Source organism: Hippocampus comes, unplaced genomic scaffold, assembly GCF_001891065.2.
Source record: "Hippocampus comes isolate QL1 unplaced genomic scaffold, H_comes_QL1_v1.1 scaffold14, whole genome shotgun sequence".
Taxonomy (NCBI): Eukaryota; Metazoa; Chordata; class Actinopteri; order Syngnathiformes; family Syngnathidae; genus Hippocampus; species Hippocampus comes.
In genome coordinates this window covers 1,148,991-1,176,147 of record NW_017805839.1, presented here as the reverse complement: position 1 = coordinate 1,176,147, position 27,157 = coordinate 1,148,991, and the positions used below count along the sequence as shown (strand labels likewise).

The 27,157-nt window shown below is 40.9% G+C and overlaps 1 protein-coding gene across 2 annotated transcripts in view; it reads left to right on the top strand.

Moving 5' to 3' along the window:
* The window catches only part of cntn3a.1 (contactin 3a, tandem duplicate 1), a 77,526-nt gene that overhangs the window by 5,000 nt on the left and 45,369 nt on the right, over nucleotides 1–27,157 (top strand). For both annotated transcript variants that reach the window (XM_019888074.1, XM_019888073.1), the window contains exons 2-5: nucleotides 8,258–8,401; nucleotides 13,991–14,123; nucleotides 17,894–18,069; nucleotides 24,121–24,216. In XM_019888074.1, the coding sequence (XP_019743633.1) occupies nucleotides 8,347–8,401; nucleotides 13,991–14,123; nucleotides 17,894–18,069; nucleotides 24,121–24,216 (460 nt within the window). In that variant the 5' untranslated portion in view covers nucleotides 8,258–8,346. The remainder of the gene's footprint in view (nucleotides 1–8,257; nucleotides 8,402–13,990; nucleotides 14,124–17,893; nucleotides 18,070–24,120; nucleotides 24,217–27,157) is intronic.

The window sequence follows — 27,157 nt, the reverse complement described above, 5'->3', positions numbered from 1 at the left end:
TGTACGACAAAATATTGTTACTTCAGCAGCTCGACACTTTCAAACAGCAGTCGGAGAAAATGGTCTCATTAGGGGTAGCAGCTGAATGCATTTTGCTCTGCAACAATGCATTATTCTCTCGATTATCACGACATGTGACACTGTCCTGCCACCATATTTACGTGGCAATCTTCAAAATTATTACTTTAAGGAGCTTACTGAAGACCTTCTCCCAAAAAAAAAACAAAAAAAACAAAACAAACCAAGCTCCAATTTTAAACTTATTTGGTATATCAAACGACAATGCAATTTTTTCCAGTTTATTTATAACGGCAATTATGAAGTCTCTTGAAGGCATGTAATTACAATGATTGAAAAAGCTGCATCGACCTCAAGAAATTTATCGCACATAAAATAACTATCACGTCAGTCATAATACAGATTAGTTGTGTATTTAGTGGACTATCGGTAATCTTTTTCAAAGGCTGCCCACCAATGTCATAATGGATTTACCCAGCTCTATTATAATAGCAGATAATTTTTTTTACATTTATCATTCCGCTACGGCTCATTATGTTTAAATCTGGACATGCAGATGCAAGCAGGAAGAACCTTTCAACATATGCCATTGTGCTTGTCATAGGGGAGATTGGGACAAGTGCTCACGCAGAGCGCCCCTGTTTGGAGAAATGAGGAAGCTGGCATGTGATGCATGACACGCGCCGCTTGTGGGTTTACATCAAAACAGTATTAGTCTCTTTGTTTTGTACCACTCTTTGAGGCTCAGTCTTGGCGAGTGGATATGTTGGATTTTTCTCAATTGGCTCCCACGGTGAGCTGTTTGTGAAGAACAGAAATTAGTTGGCGTGTAAAAACCTCACTTCAAACAAGCTTTGAGCATAATCTCACTAACCATATTTTTAGGTATACCAGCAATTGACCAATTTTAGCCGGCTAAAACAACACTTGAGAAAACCTGGCTTGTTAAAAAGTGATCAATTTGAACGGCAACTCTTTCAGACTGTTGACATCAAAGTGTGGAGTCATTTACGTCTACTGCCTTTAACAAGTAATCCGACGTCTTTCGTCTTTACTGTATTTACCTAAAACACTGGTAACAATGGTAGATGATATTTTTTCCCTAAACAAGACTGAATGCTATGAGTTACACAGTAGCGTATATGGTATATAACTTGTTGTCACACGAGGCCATTTCACCAACAAGCCTCATCAGGCAGCATTAAACATAAGTCCGTGGCAGTGCAGTCTTTGGAGAGCTGTTTGGTGGGTGTTTGGGAGATGCAGGGGATGTTGCTCTATGGCCATTAATGCTGTCTTCAGAGGCTAGCCATGAGCGCCTGTCATCAGTTGCGACGGTGGGATTCCGTCGCCAAACAAACAGCAGAGAGACAGGGGTCGCACTGCAGAGATGGCTGTATTTATGGCACTTGTTCCCTCTGCTCATTAAACTCAACTCAAAGTGCTTATTTTTGCTTTGATATTTGGCCCAACACAGCCGCGTACCCTCGGTCTTGTAGATGAATGGACGAACAATGCCGCTTTCTCAAAGTCAGGCGAAGCGAAGCCACCGGGGGCCATTTTACGTTGCCACTTGCTATGCCAGCCTAACTTGACTACATTGATCATTCCGTCCAAAAATGCCCCATGTACCGTGAGGCGCTACATGCACATTTCATTGAGAAGAGTGCGAGAGTGTGTCATTATTTTTATTTAGTTTAAACTTTTTTTTTTTTTCAGGGAATCAGATGTCATTGATATTTGCACTGTTAATTTTGATACACACAGCCTATTAGAAAGAAGGAAAATGAAATTTCAATGGCATGTTGCTTTAAACCAGTTGCAATATTTTCCCCTGTGCGATCCTCGAGAAACTAGCTGGTTTCAAGTCAGGAGTTTTGTTGGGTCCAGTTGCTGCGTATTTAATGACCCGTCAGGCTGATTATAAGGTTCAGAGGTTCGGCTCTACCACATGCCGGTCGATGATCCGGGAGCTGCCAATTTGTTGGCACATGCTTTGCACATCGCAGGCAAATATGTTATGGAAAAATGCTTTCTCCCTGAGATTGTGTCTCTATAGTCGATTTCGTTTATTAAGAGTTTAAAATCCTCCTTGTCTGCAATTTGAAGTGGCATCCTCTCTTTGCCAAAGAATACGGGACCGCTTCAGTCATATCCTACCATGTCTGCTTTTTTGTCGAGAGAAGTGCAGCTAATGAGTGCCGCAGCGACGCTCGGTTGAGAGAGCACTCTTACTCCCGAACAACATGGGCTGTTTTCATGTCGTCCTCACGTGTCTTTATAGCCTGCGTATATTCGGCCATGTGTTGAAGCCTTTAAGTTGAAAAATATAGTTTAAAAAATATAGTATTGTGTCTCCACCTTTAGTGGTAATAGTTTTACTGCCAAATTATTGTACTTTGTATTTTATTGTATATATCTGACCTCTTGTAGCCAAACCACCTTTACAGGGCAGAGGTAGTTCCCCATTTAGATATTTGAGGATGAAGTCAACATTGCAGTGCAGCTCTCGCTCGCTGACATTGTTCTTATGCAATAGAGAAAAGCGTGTGTTCATCTAAAGCAGGGGTGTCAAACTCATTTTTGTCACGGGCCACAGAGTAGTTACCATTTCCCTCGGAGGGCAGTTATTACTGCAAAACCATATAAAGAAGTCATGAATCATGGTTTATTCAGCTATTGTTTAAGTTACTCTAATGAGTGGTTTGGGAACAAGAAAACACTTACAATATCTCTCTTATTTATGACAGATGAGTATTAGATTTCTGGTACAGATTTGAGCAAGCATCATAGAAGTTGACATGTTTGATTTGCTTTCGCGGGTCACATAAAATGATGTGGTGGGTCAGATCTGGCCCCCGGACCTTGGGTTTGACACTATTAGATTCGAAAGGTGATGATGTAAAACCTTATGGAAAACGTCATCACGTCCCTATCATGTCAATGTTGCAATACTTCAAATTTGTGCCATGCCCCCTCCCACAAAAAAAGTAATAAAATCCTATCGTTGACGGTATGATAGAGCACACCCCGACTTTTACACAACAGGGTGTATTTTGACATCTCGACCTAATAAAGAGGGACTACCTCTGCACAGCCCTCCTCAGGTCACAAGACCAATTTAGTTCTTGATTTAGGTCGGAAAATTGGCTGCTGTTTGGAAGTGTGCACCTTGACTGGAACAACAATTCCAGCTGAAGAAAATCAAGCCTGGAGCATGATCTTGTCACCACCAAAATATGGTGTTCTGAGGATTTGCTCGTTGGTGGTTCCGAATTTTCTTTGAAAGAAAAATAATCCGGGTTGACTAAAAGCATGTGGGTGGCCAAATATGGGATGGTCTGTGGTATGTGTATTATGATCTGTAAAGAAAATTCTTCCACTCTCTGCACAATGTTAATGTTGCCGTGCTTACCTTGTCTTTTATGTGCTCCAACTGCATTATCAATTTCCTTTTTAGTCTACATTTTCTGATTTGGAGACAGATCTGGGAGAGGATCTGACAAGACAGTGAAAGGTACAGTGGATCTCCAACACTCCCAGTGAAAGTGCATGCGTATAATTCCCTGGCTGTCTTGTGATGTTGTAAGGTGCTCCCAAATATTGAAAGACAAATGATGCCCAAGTGCTGTCATTTAGTTTCATAGCACCTCACAACCAAGACGCAATCTGATAAGATGCTGCTATCTGGACCGGTCTGTCACGGAGCTGCTGCTGTAGCGCTTTGATTCATGTGTGTGTGGGGTCAGGAAGGGAAATTTCACGATTACCAGCAATGGCAACGGGTGCGGGGGCAGAAAATGCATTTTAAATAACCTGCAGGCACTCAGAGCTGTGGGATGGAGGAAAACACTGATCAAGCGGGTGTCTGCAGATCAAGTGAAGTCACAGCTGAGGTGATAAAAGATGCAGCATCTTGTGCCATTTTTTTACGAGTCTCGTCTCGTATCTGCAGCGAGTGGGTGTCTGCTCTCATTCATGATTCAGTGCTTGAGGGTGCGCGCCAGACCGAGAATGTGTGTCTGTACGACGGCCCAGTATTTCTGTTTGGATTTTTATCTTCATCTGAGTGAGCAGCACCTTTCTATTAACACACTTTTGAGCCCTGAAAAAAAAACATGAGAGCAGCAGAGTAATCAGTTGTCGTTGAGAGGGTCAAATCAACTGGCATCACTGTCGGACAGAACAACAATTTGCAGTTTGTCAGCTCCAGCTGCTGCCGACAGATGAGAGGAGGAAAAGAGGTCGTAGTCTGACAATGCTCAAACTACCGAGTGCTTTTGTCTTTGGAAATTCGACGCTTTTCATGAACTGGAAAGAATGTTTTCCAAAGTCAAGTAAAAGACTTTTACATCCAAGCCTCCTCTTGGGGCAGGGACAAAATGTCAGTATTGTTGTACATCACAATGTTATCTATGAAGGATGGACCAATACCCCCATTTATTGAGACAGAGTATAAGTACAAGAGCTTAAATCAGTGTACTTTTTGATACAAAATACGATACTTGATAATGCTAAAATTTCCAGCAATTGTGATGAAAATGTCTTATTTTAACCCTAGATTGTTAAAATAGCACAAAAATGATATTTTCTTGACCATGGCCATGACCATTGACGATGATTGACTATTCGGGAATCTTCCGAAATTCCCAGTGGCCACCACGCCCTTGGACCCCAGAAGCCTAAACACAGTATTCTGATTAATCTTGCATTTATGGAATATGTATTCAGCAGAAAAAGCCACCAATTTGTGTCCATCGCAGGGGGTGGCTATTTTGTGACATCATAGTTTGTTAGGGCTCACGTATTGACCACTCACAGCTCAGCTTGCGAACGTGACATGACCAAACTCAGAAAACAGGTGAAATATTGTCACTTTAGGTAGGGATGTGCTGATCACTCTTTTTTTTCCTTTTGCTCCCAAGTCTGAGTCTTCTGATCTTTAGGATCGGCCGATACTGTGTCCCAACCCTGTGCCTTGGCCATGTGTTAAGGTGACCAAGTAAAAAAAAAATTGTGTGTTTCTTTGGGCTTGAGCTTCCCACAACATGTTGCGATTTTGCAAAGTATAAAACCGAAAATGACGTGATTGGGCCCGATTTCCGATCATGTGATCGGGAAATCCTTAGCTTTAGCCATATTTTACTGAGCAGTCAGGACGGATGTGTGCGCACCGCTTTATTTGCACTGCACAACTACTTTGTTGTGGTAAGTTCCACTTCTGGTCAATGGCCATCGTAGACTATAAACAGCAAAAGCAAAAGCAACGAAACAGCAAAACACACTTGGCCAACCAAGTACTTCGGCTTTGTAGTTGGAAGATCACAGGATGAGTTCCATTGCAGACAAAAAAAAATGTAAAACTCATTGTTGACGAGATGCGAGTCTGTTTCCTTGAGCTCAGGGACGCGACCACGGTTTGTATGCCGAGCGATTTTACATCTCATCTTCCATGTGGGCATGTACTTTGTATGTGCTCTCATCCTCCGTGTGGTGTAGAAAAAAAAAATCTAGTATTTTATTTCATTTTAAATACCGTACATGTGCATTGAATATCCCTTGATTTATTTGATGTATATTTAATGTCGTAAAAATAAAACACACACACACACACACACACACACACACACACACACACACACGAGTCACCCATATGAGATTAAAGTAAATCATTAGGGTAAATCACTGAAGATGATGTGAAACAAGTGCTGTGGACACTGCAGTACCTGATCTGCCATCTGCCACGAGTCAGACTCTTTGGATCAAATGATGTCTTTTATCCAACGAACTGATGCCTCATGTCTGCCAGCCTGCTCACTAATGGCGATCAGAAAGTTGCTGTTGAAGATGAGAAGATGAGACTGCCTTTTGAATGGGATATCTCAATGGTTTCCCAACATTTGCTCATTGTGTCTTCAAAGCGGAATAATCAGCCAACACTATTTTATGTATGACAGCGGAACCCTGTATACTTGTGCTTCGGCGTCCATCGATTTGCATATTCAGAGATTGTTTTTCTTTCAGCATTTTTTAAGATGTACGTATACAAACTTGAGTGGTTGTTTGTTCGTTAATCCCCACCAGCATTTTATTTGAATATGTATACATATATATATATATATACATATATATATAAAGTCCTCTGGGGTTGGCTCCAGCTCTTCCACGACCCTAATGAGGACAAGTTGTATAGAAAATGGATGAGGCCGCAGTGCCGGGTTCTGTTAAATTTCAACTCCTTCTCTCTTCATTACAATATATGGCATATGTATTCAGCAAAGCTCTTGCAATTATTCCGCCTCGAAGCAGAAGCACTGCAAAAAATATCCAAGAGCATAAAAAGGTGATTTGAAGTCTCTGTGTTTTATTATTTAAAGCTAACATTTACTCACGACATTGGCATTGTACTAACCGCGGGATATGTTGGAGCAAAGATGACACTCCAAAGCTAATCTTCATAATGAGATTTATGGGGTAAACGTGTTGCCTTTTAATGGTTTGCTCGACTCAGAAGTGAGTGAATTGAATGTGAATGTGTTAGGAATGCCGTAGATGTATTCACTCGGTATGCTCTTCTGCTTTTCAAAGTGAACTCTGAATGTGTCGTATTCCTGCTGTCTCTTTTTTTCCCCACTTGCTTCTTGATCGACTTTACCGAACATCATTGTTTTCACCTCTCTCGTTAATTCTGCGCACCAACTGTGTGCAGTCATAGAAAACTGTGCCAGTTGAACGCTGCGGCAAAAGTCAGTTCAGCTAATCTTCTCGCCCCATTTCATCTTTTCTCACTTTATCACCAGCCTCTCATGCACAAATATTTAATCTGCTATTTTTTTTTTAATCTTTAATGATCATACTGGAGCTGTCAACTGTATTGGGATATGTTCAACTCATACTTAAAAAAAAAAAAAAAAAAAAAAAATACTGTTATCAGCGACAGCAGAGATGTGTCTCATTACCATGGCAACTTTTATTTTTAGACCCGAAGACATTCAGAAATTAGTCCCCAAGAAAATGTGACTCTTCCAAGGAACTGGGAATATTTTTATTTCTTTTTTGCTGTCAGCGATTTGTAGCAAAGATATTCTGACTGCAGCTTGGAGGAATTTGAGGAGACGTCCAGCGCTTCATTACATGTCTGACAACCAGTCTGCCTTTTGTTTTGTCTCAGCAAGTTTCAGTACAAGCTGGAAATCCCTTCTCGTGTTGATTTTGCAGACGTGATCCCTGATATGCAACGTTAAGCACACTTGAGCCTTGATTCCGTCTTTGTAGTCTTTGCCTGGACTAATCTTTTTTTGGGTGCGTTTTCACACTTGCCAGCTCTAAATGCATATAACGGTAGTAATTGTCACATTATTTGGCTTAAAATGAATTTTCAGAGCGTTCAAGTCCTTTTTGCAGAATGCACTCTTGTGATATAAATACCTACTGAGTAGATATGTGCCGTGGTGCAAGTCTGCTTGGAGGCAACTTCACATATCTAATGTCTTCAAGCCACACACTAGTTGAGACTGAAGGAACAGTGCGGTCTGCAATGGAAAAAATAATGCACATTTTGCTTCTGTTGTCGATGATGATCCCAGCAGAAACAATCAATTCCACACAATTGATTGTTTGTTTATGGCCAATGAGTTTATTACTATGCCCACCCCATACAGAAAATACTATTGAGAGAAAACACAGACCAGTAATTTTTTTTTTTTCTACAAGGCTACTTGCGTGTCCAAAGAAAAAGTAACTACCTTATTTTCTGCATTGCAAGGAGCACCTTAAAGCATTCAATTTTCTCGCCGACAGTGCGCCTTATAATCCGATGCGCCTTATCTATGGATTTGGATCAATTTTCTGATGTTCCGGACGTGGTGTTTGAAGTGTTCTGTAAAGTGCTTTGTTCCAGCTGCAATGGCTGTGAAAGCAATATATGAATAAACCTGGATTGTATTGTATTGTATTCCCTTTAGCATAGCTCCATCTAGTGGATGCATAATGCAACTGCAGCCATGATTGTAGCTTCTATTCTATGCGCCTTATAATGAATGCAGTGTGCCCTATATATGAAAACAGTTTTAAATTTGGCCACTCATTAAAGCTGCGCCTTATCCTGCGAAGCGCCTTATAGTGTTGAAAATATGGTAATTGATCTTCCTCATCGGCAATGAAGCGAGTTTAGTCCAATGCCCGTCTGTATTTTGAATTAACTTCGAATGTCTCCTCGTCCTTTTCTTCTTTTTAACAGGGGACAAGTGTAACTGCTCTAAAGGACAAATCAGGATTTTCAGAAATTTAGGATTGGATTCAAGCTTGCATCAACCTGAGACCACAAAAATGGACTTCCTGTGGAAACTGGCACTGCAGCTGTCATTGCTGGACTGTCTGGCAGGTAAGCCTCCTGAACGACCATCTTATATTCTGTATGATATCACCCATGAATTGTTATTCATAGATTGGTAATAGCTCTTGAAACTGCTGAATAGTTGACGCTTGAAAGTCAGAGGAAACTAGGTATAATGGGACCCGGCGCCTTCCTAGGAATCCCTCTAATTTGAGGACGATATGAATGTCTTCTCACTGGCATCTTCAAGCACCATTACCTTTACGTTTTTTTACGTTTTGGGGCATTGCTGGGGAAAAATTGCCAGACCTGCCTCTCCGAAATAACACCATCCCCGTCTTGCAGTTGAACATGTGGTCATTCATTTTAAAGGGCACTTCAATCATTACCCTAATTGCAATTGCATGGCTAATCGTAGAGAAATCCTTCCACCAGTCTTGCTTTTAATGAGAGACCTCATTTGCGTCTCTTACAAAATGTTCAGGGTCAAATGTGAGTTCTGCTAATGTCGGAGTTGGAGGATGAGAGCAAGATAAATTAGGGCTTTGCGGCATGAGCATGGTATATTAAAGAATGACTAATCTTTCATGTTGTCTGGTTCCAGATTTGTCGCTAGCAGCTGGACTGTAAAATAATTAGCATCTGTGTGTTTCATTCCATCACTTTGTCTCTTTGCGCTGCATTTACACACCTCCGTTTGCCAACTTGGCAATTAGCATCGTTTATCTGTAAATCCAATCAGACGATGTGTTCGTGAAAGTGTCTTGAAGAGACGGCGCGTCAGGAAAGAAATAGAATATGCACCGTTAATGTGCATCTCTGAATTTAAATCCTGAAAGCATTAAATTGAATGCAAAAATCTGGACACCGTTCAGAGCGAAGAGATCTTTTACCAGATGAAGAGCTTGAATGAGAGCATTCATGACAGTGCTGCACACTGGACACAAAAAGCAGTCTTGCCAATTAAGCGCAAATTATAGGATGCTTTTTCTTGTCAAAGGCAATTCTTTTGAAAGCTTTTTGAGACCCTCAATGGGGCGCTCTTTGCAAACATTCACTATGTATTCTGCATGAGCAGTACGTGTGACTTTTTTTTTTTTGTGTGTGTGTTTGACCAATTGCCAAAAATATTTAGGTCACTGCAGGAAACAAATTCACATATTTCATTTGCACGCATTGACATTGATAATTCAAAACGTTACTTAAAAGCGCAGCTACTTATGTAAGGAAATCCACTGTGTCGAGCTGCCTTTCACTTTTAATCATGATTCTACTTTGTGGAAATTTGCAAAGGAAAAAAAACAATAATTCTCTTCTTGAACGACTCTCAGAATGACAAAAGACCCGTGATTATGGTTGATGTCATTTCTCTTGCTACATTATATGAGAGACGTTTGGACAGTTGGCCATGGCGGGAGCCTGCTGATTGCGGAATATATTCAGACCCTCAAAGCCTTGGTGTTGTAAGAAATCCATGAAGAGTATTTTAGAATGTGCGAGCACAATACAGAGTCGAAAAAGCACAGTGTCAAAATGTCAGGTATTTGCTTCGAGGGAGGTTATCCGACAGGCAGCCCGGCTATGTGGGCGAGCAGATGAGCCAGGAGGAAGTCATTCCCATTGAAAGTTCATCGGGAGTTAACCAGATCCCTCCCCATTCTGCCCCCCCCAGAGGCGCTTACTGGATGTGTGTTTGTGTATGTCAGGGAGCACGGAGGTGACGTAGGAGTAGGTTAGAGGATACATTTTGACCCGTACGTGCACAGTTACCTTTCCTGAACCTTGAAGCGAAAAAGGCTACAGCCATATTATCGCAACTATTTTGAGGCAAATGAAGGTCAATTTCAGTGTCTTCCTTAATTTGTGAAATCGCCTCTCAGAATTGATAGAATAATCAATTATTGAAATTATGGTTGGTTGCAGCCTGAAATATCTTGCTGCTTCACTCTCCTGAAGGATTTTTTTAGTTTTATTTTTTTTTTTTGTGAGAACACATTACTGGAATGGAGTTTGGGTCTGAGCTACGCCAACAAAATGGATGGAGTTAGCCAGCAACCGGAAAACAATCTTTACGCAGCCCCCGTGATTACCCATCCCATATTGCACTGTGGATCAACATAGATAATTGTGTTAAATACTGCATTGATTCGGGCCGTTGACTGAGCAAAACATGGTGAAGCCTTTCAGCACTTTTTCTTTGAACCGTGTGAATGTGCCTCTATCGCTGTCTGTTCGCTTTGCGTGCGCATTTCACTTTTAATCAACATGTCTCGTGATGCATAAGTCTGCAGTCCGTTGCGATTTACAGGAACTAGCAGGAACTTCTTGATATATCTTAGCTTTTTTTCACGTCATTTGTGTAAAATGAATGTGACAAATTTTTGACTCAGAAAACACTCCAAAATAATGATCATGAAAAAAAAAAAAAGTTCTTGCTGCTTCACTCTCCTGAAGGATTTTTTTAGTTTTATTTTTTTTTTTTGTGAGAACACATTACTGGAATGGAGTTTGGGTCTGAGCTACGCCAACAAAATGGATGGAGTTAGCCAGCAACCGGAAAACAATCTTTACGCAGCCCCCGTGATTACCCATCCCATATTGCACTGTGGATCAACATAGATAATTGTGTTAAATACTGCATTGATTCGGGCCGTTGACTGAGCAAAACATGGTGAAGCCTTTCAGCACTTTTTCTTTGAACCGTGTGAATGTGCCTCTATCGCTGTCTGTTCGCTTTGCGTGCGCATTTCACTTTTAATCAACATGTCTCGTGATGCATAAGTCTGCAGTCCGTTGCGATTTACAGGAACTAGCAGGAACTTCTTGATATATCTTAGCTTTTTTTCACGTCATTTGTGTAAAATGAATGTGACAAATTTTTGACTCAGAAAACACTCCAAAATAATGATCATGAAAAAAAAAAAAAGTTAACACTTTGATTGATGTGACTATGAAAATAGGCCCTGGTAGCTTTTACCTGACAGCCAATAACCTCCTCGCCATTGTCAAGAGAATAAAAGCAACGTATATTTGCTTAAATCCAATGACAAATGGTCCTTCTTGAAGCAGCACCTTCCTCCGCTTATGTACGCGGTCCGTGGAAATAATGACAACCAAAGAAATAGCTTTAATTTTGTAGTCCCGCTGTCGCACATACGGAGTGAATTCGAATCAATGATATGTGTCCCCAATGAATCTGCTGTTGGAGGCCCTTCATAAAAGGGGTATTATTGCATTTCGCATGTACTCGTTTTGATTTGCGCTAACGTCGTGCGACAGGCTTGGAGAATATTGATCCAATTTCTCTTTTTGTAGACAATATCGTAAATGGTGGCGATACTCCAAAGCGAAAGTTTAATCTCTTTTGGACATTGTCTTTTGTGTGTGTGTGTGTGTGTGTGTGTGTGTGTGTGTGTGTGTGTGTGTGTGTGTGTGTGTGTGTGTGTGTGTTTGTTTGCTGCTTTCCCAATAGTTGTAATGATATGAACATAATACATTTGGGGAAAAAAAAAAGTTGGCTCCAGTATTTCAAATATTTTGATTAGATGTGCTTGAGGCTACAGTATATCGCTGGACGAGAGATCCCAAAGGTGTCTGTTATCGGCCCGGACACTGGGGAAAGATGCTTCTCAAAGTAAGATGGGATTTTATTTATTTGATGCATAAAACCTTGAGCTGAAACGAATGGATTTGGGACCTCTCAAACGGCCGATAACTCCCCCACAGCCGACTCCCCCATGTGCCTGTTTATTCATGCTGAGGTAAGCTGGAGGTATTCATTTGCTGTCAGCTAGTATTGAATTTGAGATTAGTTTTTATTTCAGACCCCAAACCGGCTCGCCTCCCTTTCCTTCCTTCCACCTACGATGGCAAGCTGAGTTTTCCGTTGTTTGAGAAGCCTCGTGAAATGACTGCACATTATCGCAATCTGTACAGCAGGTGACAGATAAGAATGGAGGTGACCTATTTTTCTTGAAAGAATCTTTCATAATGACCTCCATCTTCGCCCTGCTAGAGTGTATGGCGGACTTTCTGTCAGGATTTTGGATCAGTGCACTCGCCAGATAGAGTGATTTTTCATCATTTTGCTTTCTCAGCCCAGAGGTGCTCATGGCTGGGCTTGCCTTGAGATTCTGGCTTAACCCCGACTTACATTTTCAAATAGGTGACAATCTGTCAACTCCGGCGAGTTGTCAGACGCATTCCCACAATGCACCTGGCTGACAAAATGAAATTCTCTCAGGTCAAAAAAAAAAAAAAACAAAAAAAAAAGTCTTCAGCCTGTTGATTTCAGGCTGATCCACCACGTGCTGTAGATAGATATTTAAAGTCTGAATACAGGTAGACAAGCCTGTAGCTTTTCTGAATCTCCACATCACATCCCGTGAGGGAGAAAAAAAGAGTTCAACATGTTTGCATCAGTGTGGATGGAGCCTTCAACCGTAGCCCCATGACTCAATTCCTTCTTATTTGTCTTATCCTCTTTCAAAATTATGTCAAAGGTTGCAATGATGATCCCAGCAGAAATGCCATTTAAGAGCTGCCTTCACAGGAATTTGGGTGGTGTGACCAAACAGCTACAGTGTATTGCTGTTTATTGACTATATTGAGTAATGCGGTGCATTCTGAAGTCACCGCTATCCCTGAAAGGGTTAAATAACATTGTCAGATGTTTGAGTAAAAAGAAAAAAAAAATCTATAAAGCATTTTACACCATATTTGCACAGCTTGTTAAAATATCCTCTCTCGCGGTACGTTGACAGACATGCATCATCTAACAATAAACTATTGTGAGCATTCTTTTCGCCGGTGTAACTTTCTGACAGGCTTTTCCTTGCGGAGGTGAACAATCAGCACACAAGCCCCCTTGTCAAACATCTCCACCTTCTCAGAGTTATTTTTGTGCATAAGCCATGTATTCCCAGTGCTCCAAAGATTTAAGGGAAAACTTGCTTTTCATACACAAAAGTTGTCTTTCTCATTTCTGTACCATCACATCAATGCAAATGCATTCTCCAACGAATTCCCTTTATAATTATCCCAAGCAACTATTGTTTGCCATGCAATTATCAGGAGCCTTGTTGACTAGTGTTCTCACTGTTGCACCTGTCTAATTAAGAAGGAAGAGAACTTTGCTTGGGAAAAAAAAATGACATTGCTTTTTTGCTTTTGTTTCTTTCTCAGATTCAATTAACATTTCTTCAAAAACATTGTGCTTTATGTTGTGACTTTGGGACCTGGGCAAGCGGGGGAGGTGAAAATGTAAAAATATGGAGCGGTCCCCCCATTTGCGGCAGTAAAAGCTTCCTCCATTCTTGAAAGAATCTTTAATCACGGGGTGAAAAAAAAAAAGTGCCAATGTAACCTTCTGGTAGTTTTAAATAGTTCATTTTAACAGATACACATCGCAAGAAAAATACTGTCAACTAATGTTCCTTGTGGACCCTGAAAGTAATTCCTGTGTGACTCTGCCTGTTCTTATACAGGCACATTTTCCATTTGCTTCCTTTTGCGCTATCCGCTTGCTTGCACGACTTACTTTTTTTTTTTTTGCTTGCACGACTACTTTTTTTTAATTTTTTTTATGGCTAACTTGAAGCATCCGTACTGATTTGCATTTGTTGTGTTTCCACCTAGGTAACAGACTTTTGCTGAGGCCTACGTTCACCAAACAACCCGGCAGCGTGGTGTTTCCCCTTCAGCCTGGAGAGAGTCATCGAGAGGTGGTGTTTAGCTGCGAGGCCCAGGGCCACCCCCCGCCCTCCTACAGGTAAAGCCTACAGGCATCGCTAGCTATTCTGCGTAGTAGCAACCACTCTGAAAGGACTTGTGCTGTCGACCAAGGGTTTGTCTGTTTAAAAACCTGCTGCAGAGCAAAATTAAGGAAGTGGGCTTGGTTGCTGGAGAGAACCCGCCAAGTACCCTGCAAGGCACTCAGGGCCATATTCTCCCAATACGCATAAAGGAGAAAAGGCACGCAGCTGCATGCTTTTCTGGCTGAACAGCTTCCCCCATTGACTTAAGCCTGTTATTTACTCAGCTTGGGGCCAGATGCGCGCTTTGGGTGGAGCAACCGAATACATGTAGGCGTTCCCTGTCAAATCTGTCCTTCTGCAGAATCTCGTAACATTATTTGAGCACTTGTCCTCTTTTGCACTTCAGAGGCTGTAGTACGTCCGTGCCGTGGAAAGCTGAAGCATCCTGTTGCGTTTGAAGGTCAGATGCAGTTGTAGTATCAGACTCACATGCTAATAATCCATCCGTCCATCCACTGTATCCTCACAAGGGTCGCGGTGGGCGCTGGAACCTGTCATCAGCTGTCTTCGGGGAGTAGGCGGGGGACACCCTGAAGCGGTTGCCAGCCAATCGCAGGGCACACAGAGATGAACAACCATCCGTGCTCACACTCACACCTAGGGACAATTTAGAGTGTTCAATCAGCCTGCCATGCATGCTTTTGGAATGTGGGAGGAAACTGGAGTACCCGGAGAAAACCCACGCAGGCCCGGGGCGAACATGCAAACTCCACACAGGAAGGCCAGAGCCGGGATCGAACCTGGCCGGAGGTCGACTCTTTAACCACCGGACCACCGGGCCGCCCCATGCTAATAATATTAATCGTAATAGAGATTGACAGAAATCTGTCCAATGTATTTAAACTGCCACTGTCACAAAGTTTGTCACAATGTTTTGTTCTCCACCCCCGCATCCTCATTTTTTTTTCACCACCATTTCATGCAATACGCCGATGTTGGCATCCACCCATACGTTGACTTAAAGCAGGGGTCTCAAACTCCGGTCCTGGAGGGCCGCTGTCCTGCATGTTTTCCAAGTCTCCCTGTTGCAACACACCTGATTCAAATGATCAGATCATCAGCAAGCTCTGTGGAAGCCTGACATTGAACCTGTTCATTTGAATCAGGTGTGTTGCAACAGGGAGACTTGGAAAACATGCAGGACAGTGGCCCTCCAGGACCTGAGTTTGAGACCTCTGACTTAAAGGCTCAGCCACCCACAAGCCTTGTTTATTAAAGCAACAAGCTCAGGCTGAGCCTGTGAGGTGACGTGCATAAAGAGAAACCACGTTGTCGAGCGGCACACGTTCCCACAAAACACAGCGTCACCTAACGCAGTGTTTACGGAAGCAAATATGGCCCCTTCTGTCATTTTCTCTTCTTTTTCACTTCAATCCACCTTTCAAAACATTCTTGGGTGGACTTGTAGGAGCCCTCGACTGCAACCAAACAAATGTGTTGCGTGTAGCACGCATGCTGAGGACAGTTGACGCACACGTTTGTGTCCTACCGTGAAGCCAGCTGGTTTCATTTAATGCGATTAGTGACACTGATCCACCATTTGAGAAGATGCTTTTTCTCAAAAAGTTACACAACCGAAATATCAAAAGCAAATTGGCTTTGCATTGTTACTTTTCTCCAGGTGAAGTGAATGTTTTAACGTTTAAGGAGACTGACATGTTACCGGCTTATTGGATTAATTCAGTGCCTTTGGATTGTTGTTATTCTTTATATTCTTTGTATTTTAGTGTCGCGTGATCCTTAACTGTTGTCACTCTGAAAAGACCAAGTAACTGAAGAGTATCAGACCAGACAAAAATCCTGCACCAACCAAACCTGCGTTTTTGGCCTTTACTCAGTTTATGGTCTTGAATCTCGGCAATTTTTTGTCAGGCACCGATCAATGCCGTGTACTTCTCATAATGATGACAAATGAAAACAAACCACAATAATTCCTGTCAAGTCCACAGCCCACCTTTGGGACCGCATCGCATTTGCAGTTCTGCACATTGTCGTTAAATGGCAATCGGCAAGCTTTTAATGTGTCATAGATTGAAACGATCCCCCCACTTTACAAGAGCTTATTCATCCAGTAATATAGCTTCCGCATCCCGGTAGTTATATTTAATTGAAACGATTGTAGAAAATCTCATTACATTTATCAACTGGGGTACACATTGAACATTTTATTTGCGATTTGTGTGCGGGCAGTCAAACTCAAACTCATCTTCGATAAAACTAGAGTCTGGTTTTTTTTTTTTTTTTTCCTGCCAAAAGGGCATGTCCACTTCTACCGTCACATTAAATTTCGGTTTAATTACGGCGAGTGCCAGGTGGTAGTTGATATACTCCATTTAGACTGCTCACAAGTTGATCTGCTGTAACGCTTCCCTTTCATGGACGTGATTTTTATGGACATTCAAGTGGTCGTTAAGGGTTAAATGAACAAAACATATTGCTATCATGACTTTGGCAGCTTTTTGCATATTAAAGGTCACAATTGTGAGCATGGGAAAAGGCTTTTGGTTTTTTTTTTTAGGTTCTTGGTCTTGCCAGGAGGAAAACTATTTTAGAAGGGTCTATTTTTAGGGGCACAAAGGACAAATTAATTTGTCTTATCCTACCCGGTTACAACTGCTACTTTGGGTATAAAAAGTCGAAACAATCCTTTTGAAAATGGCATGTTTTTATAATATAAATGAGTATACCAAGATAAATCCTTGAAAAAAAATTTTTCTACAATTATTGCGCCATATAACCTCTATAAGACAAGCGACAAAAAAAGATTAATATTATCTCTCTGATCACTGGTTATGAAATTAGCCGGTCACATTCAAACGTAAAATGGGAGCCACCATACACACGTGCTGTCATTCAAAGTGCATCTGATTAACTCCTAATTAAGTTGCATTGTTTTCGTTGTTTTTTTTTTTTTCCCCCTGTCATTTTTGTTGTCACATTTTTCAGCACATGCCACCGCGAGCAGAAAGCTTCCACAGAATCAGGCAGGTCTCATTTTTCAAAGGTATCAGTCGGTAAAAGGGTCTCAATAATTTCCAGGGCATGAAATATACCATGGGGCACTGTGAAGAGACGACAAATGAAGTCGAGAAAATATGGCACAACAGTGATGTGACCTAAACTGGACGTCCCTCCAAAATTGGTTAAAAAAAAAAATGAGAACAAAACTGCTCAGGAAGGCTGGCGTGAGGCAACTGCAACAATGATGGAGCTTCAGGAACTTCTAGCAAGCAGTGGTTGATACGTACATGTGACGTGTCTCACATGTTTTTCATATACACTACCTCGGCTGTGAGGAATGATGGCAAGACAGCAGTCTCATCAAGGAAAAAAAAAGTTGTTCGTATATGCAACTTCCCCTTTACACTTTTTGATGTATGAACATTTTTTTTAATGGTATGTAGCCTTCCAAGGATGTTCTTGCAATTTTGGTGAGAATCCCATGCAAAGAAATAATCAAAATAAATTCGGATGCTTTCAAGCCTTTCATGCACCAATAATTATAACTTGTAACCTGAAAACATGATAAGCTGTCCATGGTAGTGATCGCTGACCCTGAAAGGGTTAAATGGCTCCAAATTTGGCCCAGCTGAACTCTCTTATTGATTGGATGTTGGGAAGCAAGTCAAATACTCAGAGAATCCCAGTTAGTGTTTCTTCATTCTTTGGAATTATTCCGTATTGTGACTCACTTGCTCTTTTCGCTCCGTCTTTTTCTTCACAGGTGGAAGCTGAATGACTCTTTCATCGTGCCGACACCGGGGTCACGATACTCTCTCACGGGAGGAAACTTGCACATTACTCATCTGAGTCAGGAAGACGACGCCGGCGTATTTCAGTGTCTGGCATCAAACTCATTTGGCACAATCGTCAGCAGAGAGGCCAGTCTTCACATTGCCTGTGAGTTCATCTGGGGAAACTGTTCTTTTCATTCATTTAGGAAACAACCGCAACAATAAAACATCTCGCCGTTATTAAGAGAAAAGAAATGCAACCTCATGAGAATTTAGAAGGAAATAATTTGAAAAGTTGATCATGAGATATATTCAAACGAGAACATATTAAAGCTTCACTGTGCCTGTGTGAGCTGTGTGCTTGGCAAGAGCTCAACCCGAAGAGGCACTGGAAAGATATTTTTGCCACCAGCTGAGGCTTTAAAAGTTTACAACTTTGTACTTTCATCAAACTCATGAATTGAGAAAAGAGATTTCAATTCGAGTTGCAGGTATTTCTTTGTCCTACTTTAAACAAGTAAATATTCTTGCGACACTTTGACAAGCCTAAAAATTGGGTTTTTGTAAAAGTCTATTTGTGTTGATTTCGCATATTTAAAGTTTGGGTCTCCTCAATTGAACTTTTTAGTTCCAGTTGCTGTTTGCCTGAGTAAAAGTTTCATTGGAACAGATGTAGCATTTTGCTGAAAATATAATGACCCAGCGGGATTCTCTCAGCAATGTCAGATGTGATCTTCCCGCGATCACAACATCCTCCATTCGGTTAAATAACGAGAAAACGCAAATCATCTTTTCATGTTTATATAATTCACGTTAGCGCGCTAGCGCTTCGCTCAAGCGTTTCATTCTGTCTGGTGTTTCTGAACTTGAGATCCAATTGCTGAAGCCCGGATGATTTTGTGACGGGGGGCCTTGACGGAACCCATCTCGATGCTTCTCGACAGGCCTCATCCGTCACATTTTATAAGGCATCTTTGATGGCAAGGTGAGCTTGGGGCCTGCGCTCTTGATGGGTGTCCATATCGAATGCCAGACCTCGTATCAATAAATAGATGGCACACCTTGACGGAATGCTTCTGTCTGTCTGTCTGTCTGACTGCTATATGCAGTCGAAGATGCACAGCTTATCTCTGGGTGCATGGGGGGAAGTGGGTACCTCATGTACCCATTTTAGCTCTGTTTGTTTCATCCTTGTCCCCAATGTGGAGTACAGATTGGCGGGCTTGATGTTCTATCGGGGCTGTGGGTCATATTCCTACCTCCTGTCAATTTTCAGACATGACCTGAACTGCATTTCATTGTGATGGTTCTCATCCATCTCCCGGGCCAGACCTGGGACTCGCCGCTTGCGTCAACAGATGGGGACAAGTTTCAGTGCTGATATGTCGTACATCATATTTATTGGTCCTGGTTTAACTTAATTAAGTGTGTTGCGTGATTGAGCACGTCTCCGGCCGAGGAAATAACTCACGGTGCAGCAGCCTGTTATGAGAGTCGGTCCCGGGTCATTTGTAACAGACTGTGAGTCCGAGTAGGGCAATATGCTTTTTCGAAGACCTCCAGGCTGACGACTCCCTCAGCTACACGTTGTGTTCGACAAAGACAAAGCTCTCCCCGCAATGAAGCCAGGGCTTGGATCTTCATTTGCATCCGACAAAGACAAATTATAATCAAGGCTGGTTTCTTGAGAATGAACACAAGAGGGAAATTATTTCTAAAAAAAACAAAACAAAACAAAAAAACAACACAACATCCTCTTTAACGATGTCTTTGTGTTCTGTGACTCCCTGCTGACACTTTCAATGTCTTAGATTTGCCTCACCCAACGATATATCTGCAGATCCAATCCCACGGATGTGCGGCTCATACGTATGAGTTAAGAACATTTGTAATCCTCTGCCAGATGGATGATACAACACTTTCTCTTACCATCTGGTACAGCCTTAAACCCTGGCAAATATAAACACTCTTGAGCCAGATGACAACAATGACTTAATTATTATTATTTATTTTTTTAAATAGAGGCTCTACGTTACTACTACGAGTGCCGGATTGAATAATCTTGGCGATTGTCTTGCCAGATTGAGTTTCCTAATCCGCCGGTGCTAAATGGAAGAGTTTTGCAAAAAAAATGACATTGATTGCAATGTTCTGCAATACGGGCATGCTGCAGTGGGTCACTGTCCCGATCAGGAGAAATGCACAGCCGAGTTAGTGAGCTGCGTATAAATCCACAAGGGTATAACATTGTGTTTAATGAAGGGTGAAATGGCTTGTTTATATGAAAGCAAAGCAGGATGTGACTCGCTTGTATCGAGCTGCCCCGTGATTTCCTCGATCAAATTTAAGGCAGTAATTACTCCTGCTTTGCATTCTTTCCGTTTTACCGGTGTCAGATATTTGTGACTTCCTCTTCCTAACCTCAACGCCATCAGCTGTGTATTTGTTCGTCGGTGCTTCTGCCTTAAAATTAAGCTTCTTTTGAACTGCAGTTTCTATGAGTGAGCCGGTGGTTTTTTTGTTGTTGTTGTTGTTTTTTTTTTTTTTTTTTTTTTTAATCAAATAGAAGTTGAAAGGCCTGAATTTTTCGACAAAGATACAAAGAAGGAAGCAGTACTGTAAGTGGACTGTTCCCGTAGCCTGCAGTGTTGTCATTTTGAGAAGAAAGCAAAAGTAGTCACGGGAACGATTCAATGCTGCTCCATCGACGACCATCTGGTCAGACTGTTTATAAATAAATGCAAACAATCCAACACACTTCACACTGTATTATGATGAGCTTTTTTCAATTAATTAGATTGCTTAAAATTTTATCATTTCAGGATTTGTATTTTCTAGGCTCACATCATATTTTTTGGGAGTTGTGCATGAGTATATTTTGGTCCTCAATCCTTTACGTCAGTTTTTCCCAACCTTAATTGAGCCAAGGTATTTTTTTTTGCATGACAGAAATCTCATGGCACGCCACCAAAAATGTCACAAAAAGAACTGGATATGTCCTGAAAGAAGGATGAGCTCGTCTCCGTTTACGCACTAATTTAGTTACTCAGTGTAAAATCTAGGCCTGTTTAATCGAACACAAAGCTATTTTTAACTTCTGTCATCGAGTGGAAAAATATTTGTTTTTTTACTATATGCCATTGGCATAGGTAGATGAAAGAAAAACATGATTTCGCATCAACAAATATTTCAGACAAATGAAATGAGACAAATTAAATAATTTCCCTCAGCGCACTTCATGATCTCCCACACACAACACAATGGATGAGAATCTCTGCTCATCTTTGAGTTATTCTGAAACTAATGTGGGAGTAAATTTTAGGTTACAGTTTGTTGGTCTTAAGCTGTCAATTAATTCAAAAAAAAAAATACAATCAAACCCATGACATTGGCTTCTTTAAGAAACCTCTGAGTCTGCAAGGTTTGGGCCAATTATATGTAATATTGAAACCATAAATATAATACAAATGTATTTAAAAAGCCAGGGACATGGGGTGAACTTTATGTTTGTCCCAACCATGTACTTGTAAAAAAAAAAAAAAAAAAAATCCCAAATAAGTTTACCCTCTACTCGACGAGCTTTGATTTTTCTTTTGTGTTAGCTCATTCATTACAGTGGGTCACATTGGAGGAGCTAGCCCAAAACAGCTAATTCACATTCAATTTCATGGATCTGGAGGCACCCAAAATAGCCCAAGCATTGCTATGGAGAAAGCAGAGGGAGGTGCAGCGCTGCGATTGGCTTGATAAGATGATCCAGGGTGCAGAACAGCTTGGCTTGTCAGGCATTGTTGGCTTTTAGTGTCTCCAGCTCATTTGCACCCCACCATATGTGACATGAATATTGATTAGTGAAGTTTGCACTCTCAGAGTTTAGGAAGTCTTTTATTTTTCAGATTGTCTCTGCCTGTTCCGCTTTCCCCGAGTGAGGTCACCTGTGACACGGAACACTCTCACGTTACCTTCTGATTGGAAATCGTCAATCAATCGAGGACTCATTCATCGTATCAATGAATGAATTCTATTTTTCTTTTGGTTTTGTTTTTGTCTGGAGAAAAATTAATTGAATGACATTTTTTTAGTCAATGAAATTATCACTGCAGTGAACGGGAGCGAGTTCATTGGAAAGCCGTCCTTTGAAAAGAAAATTGTGATAGTTAAGTTAGATTGCCGTCAATGTGGCAAAGTCGACCTCCTGATATTTTTGTATTTAATTTCAACAGGAAGGTTTTAACCTCACGCGCCTTCCTGTTTTCTGCGTGCAGTCTGACAGACGGACACAGACTTAAAGCGCCTTCTCTGTGTGTACGGTGGGAGCATGAAAACACGCACCCGCGCTGAGCAGCCGGATGAAATAAACGAACGCGTTCGATTCGTAGTTACTTCCAAGTGCGCACTTTTTAGAATAACGTGCTGCATTATAACACGTTACTGGCAACATTGTTCATAATGTACTCCACTGTTGGGTTCAAACCGATGTGGTCGTATTGGGAACATGACATCCAACATTGACACTTTGTGCGTTTGACGGCTCATGAGGTGCATTCAAATATAGTTGGGACATTTAAAACTCAAACATAAAAAAGTCCTTCAATGCAGTAGAGGTTAATAGCTACAAATAACTAATGAATGCGGGCTTTCTATCAATCAATAAAAGCTGACATGTAGCAAGCAGAATGATGGGGGTGAAATCACTTTGCTGTTTTACAGCTTTTTTTCCAGCTGCCACAGTTGTGAAGGCCCTATATACAGTAAATAAAGCTGTATTGTATTGTATTCCCTTCAGCGTAGCTCCATCTAGTGGATGCATAGCGCAACTGCAGCCACTATTGCAGCTTCTATTCTATGCGCTTTATAAATGCAGTGCGCCCTATATAAGATTGTTTTTTTCTTTTTAATAGGCCATTCACTGAAGGTGCGCCTAATAATCCGAAGCGCCTTATAGTGCAGAAAATACCGTACCATTGTCTACCTGGTGTCGTGATTCATTTCACCTATATGTCATTTGTTTTCAATTTTTTCTATTCAGTAACCCCGCACTACCTGACATTGTATCTTCAATCTGTGTCGTGTCACATTGGTGCAGAGTATATATATGTCTGTTTGTAGTTTCTTTGCAATCGTGTGGACTCATTTGATCCTTATTTGACGCTTAGGTGTGTCAATTTTCTTCCCTGCAATTCTTGTGTTTCACGTCTTCACTATTATATCTGGCTCAGTTTGTACTTTTTCGTCTGCCAGGTTCTTTCCATCAATTTCTTGTCGGCCTTTTGTGCTGCTAATTGCATGCTTTGCCTTCCAACTGTCTCGACAACATTGTCACTTTCTAAAGCAGTTGTGTCGTTACAGCAAGAGAGGGACAAAATAAATAAAGCAGATACTCTCCTGAGCTTTAGCCCAGATGGAGGGATCTACATTTGATGCCACTTGAGTGGACATAGGTGTTCCTATAAATAATATTTTGATAATAATATCCATCTTGGGTCAATCATACTGCAGAGGTTCCATTTGCCATGCATGCTTATAAACATTATGCCAGCATAGAATAGAAAAACAATTTTATGAAGGTATTAGAAATGCAGAGACCCATTTTTTTTCCTCAATGTTTTTTCATTTTGCTATTTTTCAATTCAGGGGAAAATTATGTAATTTTAAGGCAGCTGCGGCATGTTTTTTTTTTTTGTCTTCATTACCTGCAGTAGCTCCGAGATCCAGGTAAGAGGCAAATTGTTGCAAGACAGCTGCTTCAATAATATTCTTAGTCTCAGCAGGTTGTCACACATGTAATTGGTTCTTTCAGTCATAGACATTTAAATGCTGTTGGTCTTTGTGCGGTTAGCGCATAAAACACACAAAGTGATAACAATATGCGATTGCAATTACATTCACTCATGTGTGACTTATACAAGAGGAATTGCTTTCTGCCCCAGTCAGAAGTATTTAAGCACTTCAGAGGGTCGTGTCTGCTTCTATGCAAACGTTTGTGTCTCGTGAAAGGATTAAACCGTTATGCGTTGAATCACAGCCTTCAGCGATAGTCTAAGCACCCGATATAAATTCACGGAGAAACCACAGATACGACTGACAGGGCTTTTTCCCACCTCCCCCACCATCTATAAACAACTTGGCATTTCTTGTTTGCCTTATATGCGTTTTATAGCTTCGGTGAGAAATGGAATGATTATTCCTCTTTATTGGTTTTTCTTTGCGTCAACAGATTTGGAGAGTTTCAAGACCCAAAGAAGAAATCCAGTGAGAGTTCGTGAAGGTCAAGGAGTGGTCTTACTCTGTGGCACGCCCCTCCACTCTGGAGGTAAGATGACTTTTTGTGTTATACCAATACACACTCTACACAACTGTAATTAATCCGTGATTTAGCGATGGGGTTTTGAAAACATTTCACAATCAAACAAGTGAAAAGCAAATCATTCATTTATTGTTGTTGTTTTTCGTGGGATGGGATCTCTGAATACTCCTCTTTCAATGCGAGTGTCTGACTGACCAAAAATGATACGGTTAAATTCCATCAAGCAGAACAATTACATAAATTTAGTCTCGCTGCATTTGTATTTCCATGATCAAGATTAATGAACGGTTTGTTCTGTGGCTGTTTAATCATGGAAATTACCCAAAGATTCGACTCTCTTCTTTCATCAGAATTTTTTGTACCATTTTTCATTCTTTAGGAAGCTGCAGTAGAACATGCGAACAAAAATTCTGAAAAAGCAATTTTGCTGGCAAAAAAAATGCATTTGGATGATCTCTTTACAATTTTAACATCTACCAAAAATGTATGTGTTATATACAAGCGTGTGTGTGTGTGTGTGTGTGTGCGTGCGTGCGTGCGTGCGTGCGTGCGTGTGCATTACCTTCCTTCTCTAGAAGCATTTTTTGGAAGCACACGGCAGGATTCACACCATATTGTTCAACATCCCAATATGTGGTGACAGTTGTTTTTTTGTACAAGCCCGCTGATAAAAGTCAGGACCAAAAATGTTTTGAGTTCATTCACTGAGTCGGATATCATCCTTGGTTCCCAGTCAGCATGACGCTAGCCACAATCATCCGGACGTATTCTCAATGCATGACCTGTACAATGTAGAAATAAACCATTTCCATAAAACTATATTTACTTGCTACAAAGTGAAGTAAAAAAAAAGTATTTTTTTCCTTACCTCTCATTGCCTTGCCAGCAGTAGGAATAGGAGTGATTCTGCTGCTAGATCCACAACCTAATTTATGGAATTATGTAAATTTACCCCCAAAATACTTTTCGTTGTTGTTTTTGCAGTCACACACACACACACACATACACACTCACCCCCAATTCACAAAACAAATCACCCCTCTTTCACACACACACACACACACATTTACACTGGTTTACACTCACCAGTTGTTCCTTATGGCATGGCATCCAATCGCTCCTAATTTCATGTATTCAATAGATATGGATAGCAGTGCACACTAAAGATTTTTCAAAAAATCTTTAGTGTGCACTGCTATCGCTAACCAAATTTACATAATTCATATGTACATTAAACGCATGAGTCCTGGCAGTAGATGTTAACGTATAGGTAGCATAATCGATAAACGGGTGTGGTATTTCACAAAATTGAATGTCTTCTGAAACTCAACATTGCATGTTTCAAAAACATATCTGGGAAAACCCTTGTGCCAAATGGTTAGAAAGGAGTTTTCAAGAATGGTTTAACCTTAATATCTAGTTGTTCCATTTATAACATTATGGCTAGAATACATTATTTTGCCAAAATTGACTATTGCATTTGACTGTGATGAGGCATTTATCTGAGCCTCGGGCTATTTCATATCTCTTGGAACACAGGTTTATAATTCTATGCTCTTGATACTTTGCTAGCCTGCCCTTCTCATTAGCCACTGGGCTTTATAGCTTCGGTGAGAAATGGAATGATTATTCCTCTTTATTGGTTTTTCTTTGCGTCAACAGATTTGGAGAGTTTCAAGACCCAAAGAAGAAATCCAGTGAGAGTTCGTGAAGGTCAAGGAGTGGTCTTACTCTGTGGCACGCCCCTCCACTCTGGAGGTAAGATGACTTTTTGTGTTATACCAATACACACTCTACACAACTGTAATTAATCCGTGATTTAGCGATGGGGTTTTGAAAACATTTCACAATCAAACAAGTGAAAAGCAAATCATTCATTTATTGTTGTTGTTTTTCGTGGGATGGGATCTCTGAATACTCCTCTTTCAATGCGAGTGTCTGACTGACCAAAAATGATACGGTTAAATTCCATCAAGCAGAACAATTACATAAATTTAGTCTCGCTGCATTTGTATTTCCATGATCAAGATTAATGAACGGTTTGTTCTGTGGCTGTTTAATCATGGAAATTACCCAAAGATTCGACTCTCTTCTTTCATCAGAATTTTTTGTACCATTTTTCATTCTTTAGGAAGCTGCAGTAGAACATGCGAACAAAAATTCTGAAAAAGCAATTTTGCTGGCAAAAAAAATGCATTTGGATGATCTCTTTACAATTTTAACATCTACCAAAAATGTATGTGCTATATACAAGCGTGTGTGTGTGTGTGTGTGTGTGCGTGCGTGCGTGCGTGCGTGCGTGCGTGTGCATTACCTTCCTTCTCTAGAAGCATTTTTTGGAAGCACACGGCAGGATTCACACCATATTGTTCAACATCCCAATATGTGGTGACAGTTGTTTTTTTGTACAAGCCCGCTGATAAAAGTCAGGACCAAAAATGTTTTGAGTTCATTCACTGAGTCGGATATCATCCTTGGTTCCCAGTCAGCATGACGCTAGCCACAATCATCCGGACGTATTCTCAATGCATGACCTGTACAATGTAGAAATAAACCATTTCCATAAAACTATATTTACTTGCTACAAAGTGAAGTAAAAAAAAAGTATTTTTTTCCTTACCTCTCATTGCCTTGCCAGCAGTAGGAATAGGAGTGATTCTGCTGCTAGATCCACAACCTAATTTATGGAATTATGTAAATTTACCCCCAAAATACTTTTCGTTGTTGTTTTTGCAGTCACACACACACACACACACACACACACACACACACACACACACACACACACACACACACACACACACACATTTACACTGGTTTACACTCACCAGTTGTTCCTTATGGCATGGCATCCAATCGCTCCTAATTTCATGTATTCAATAGATATGGATAGCAGTGCACACTAAAGATTTTTCAAAAAATCTTTAGTGTGCACTGCTATCGCTAA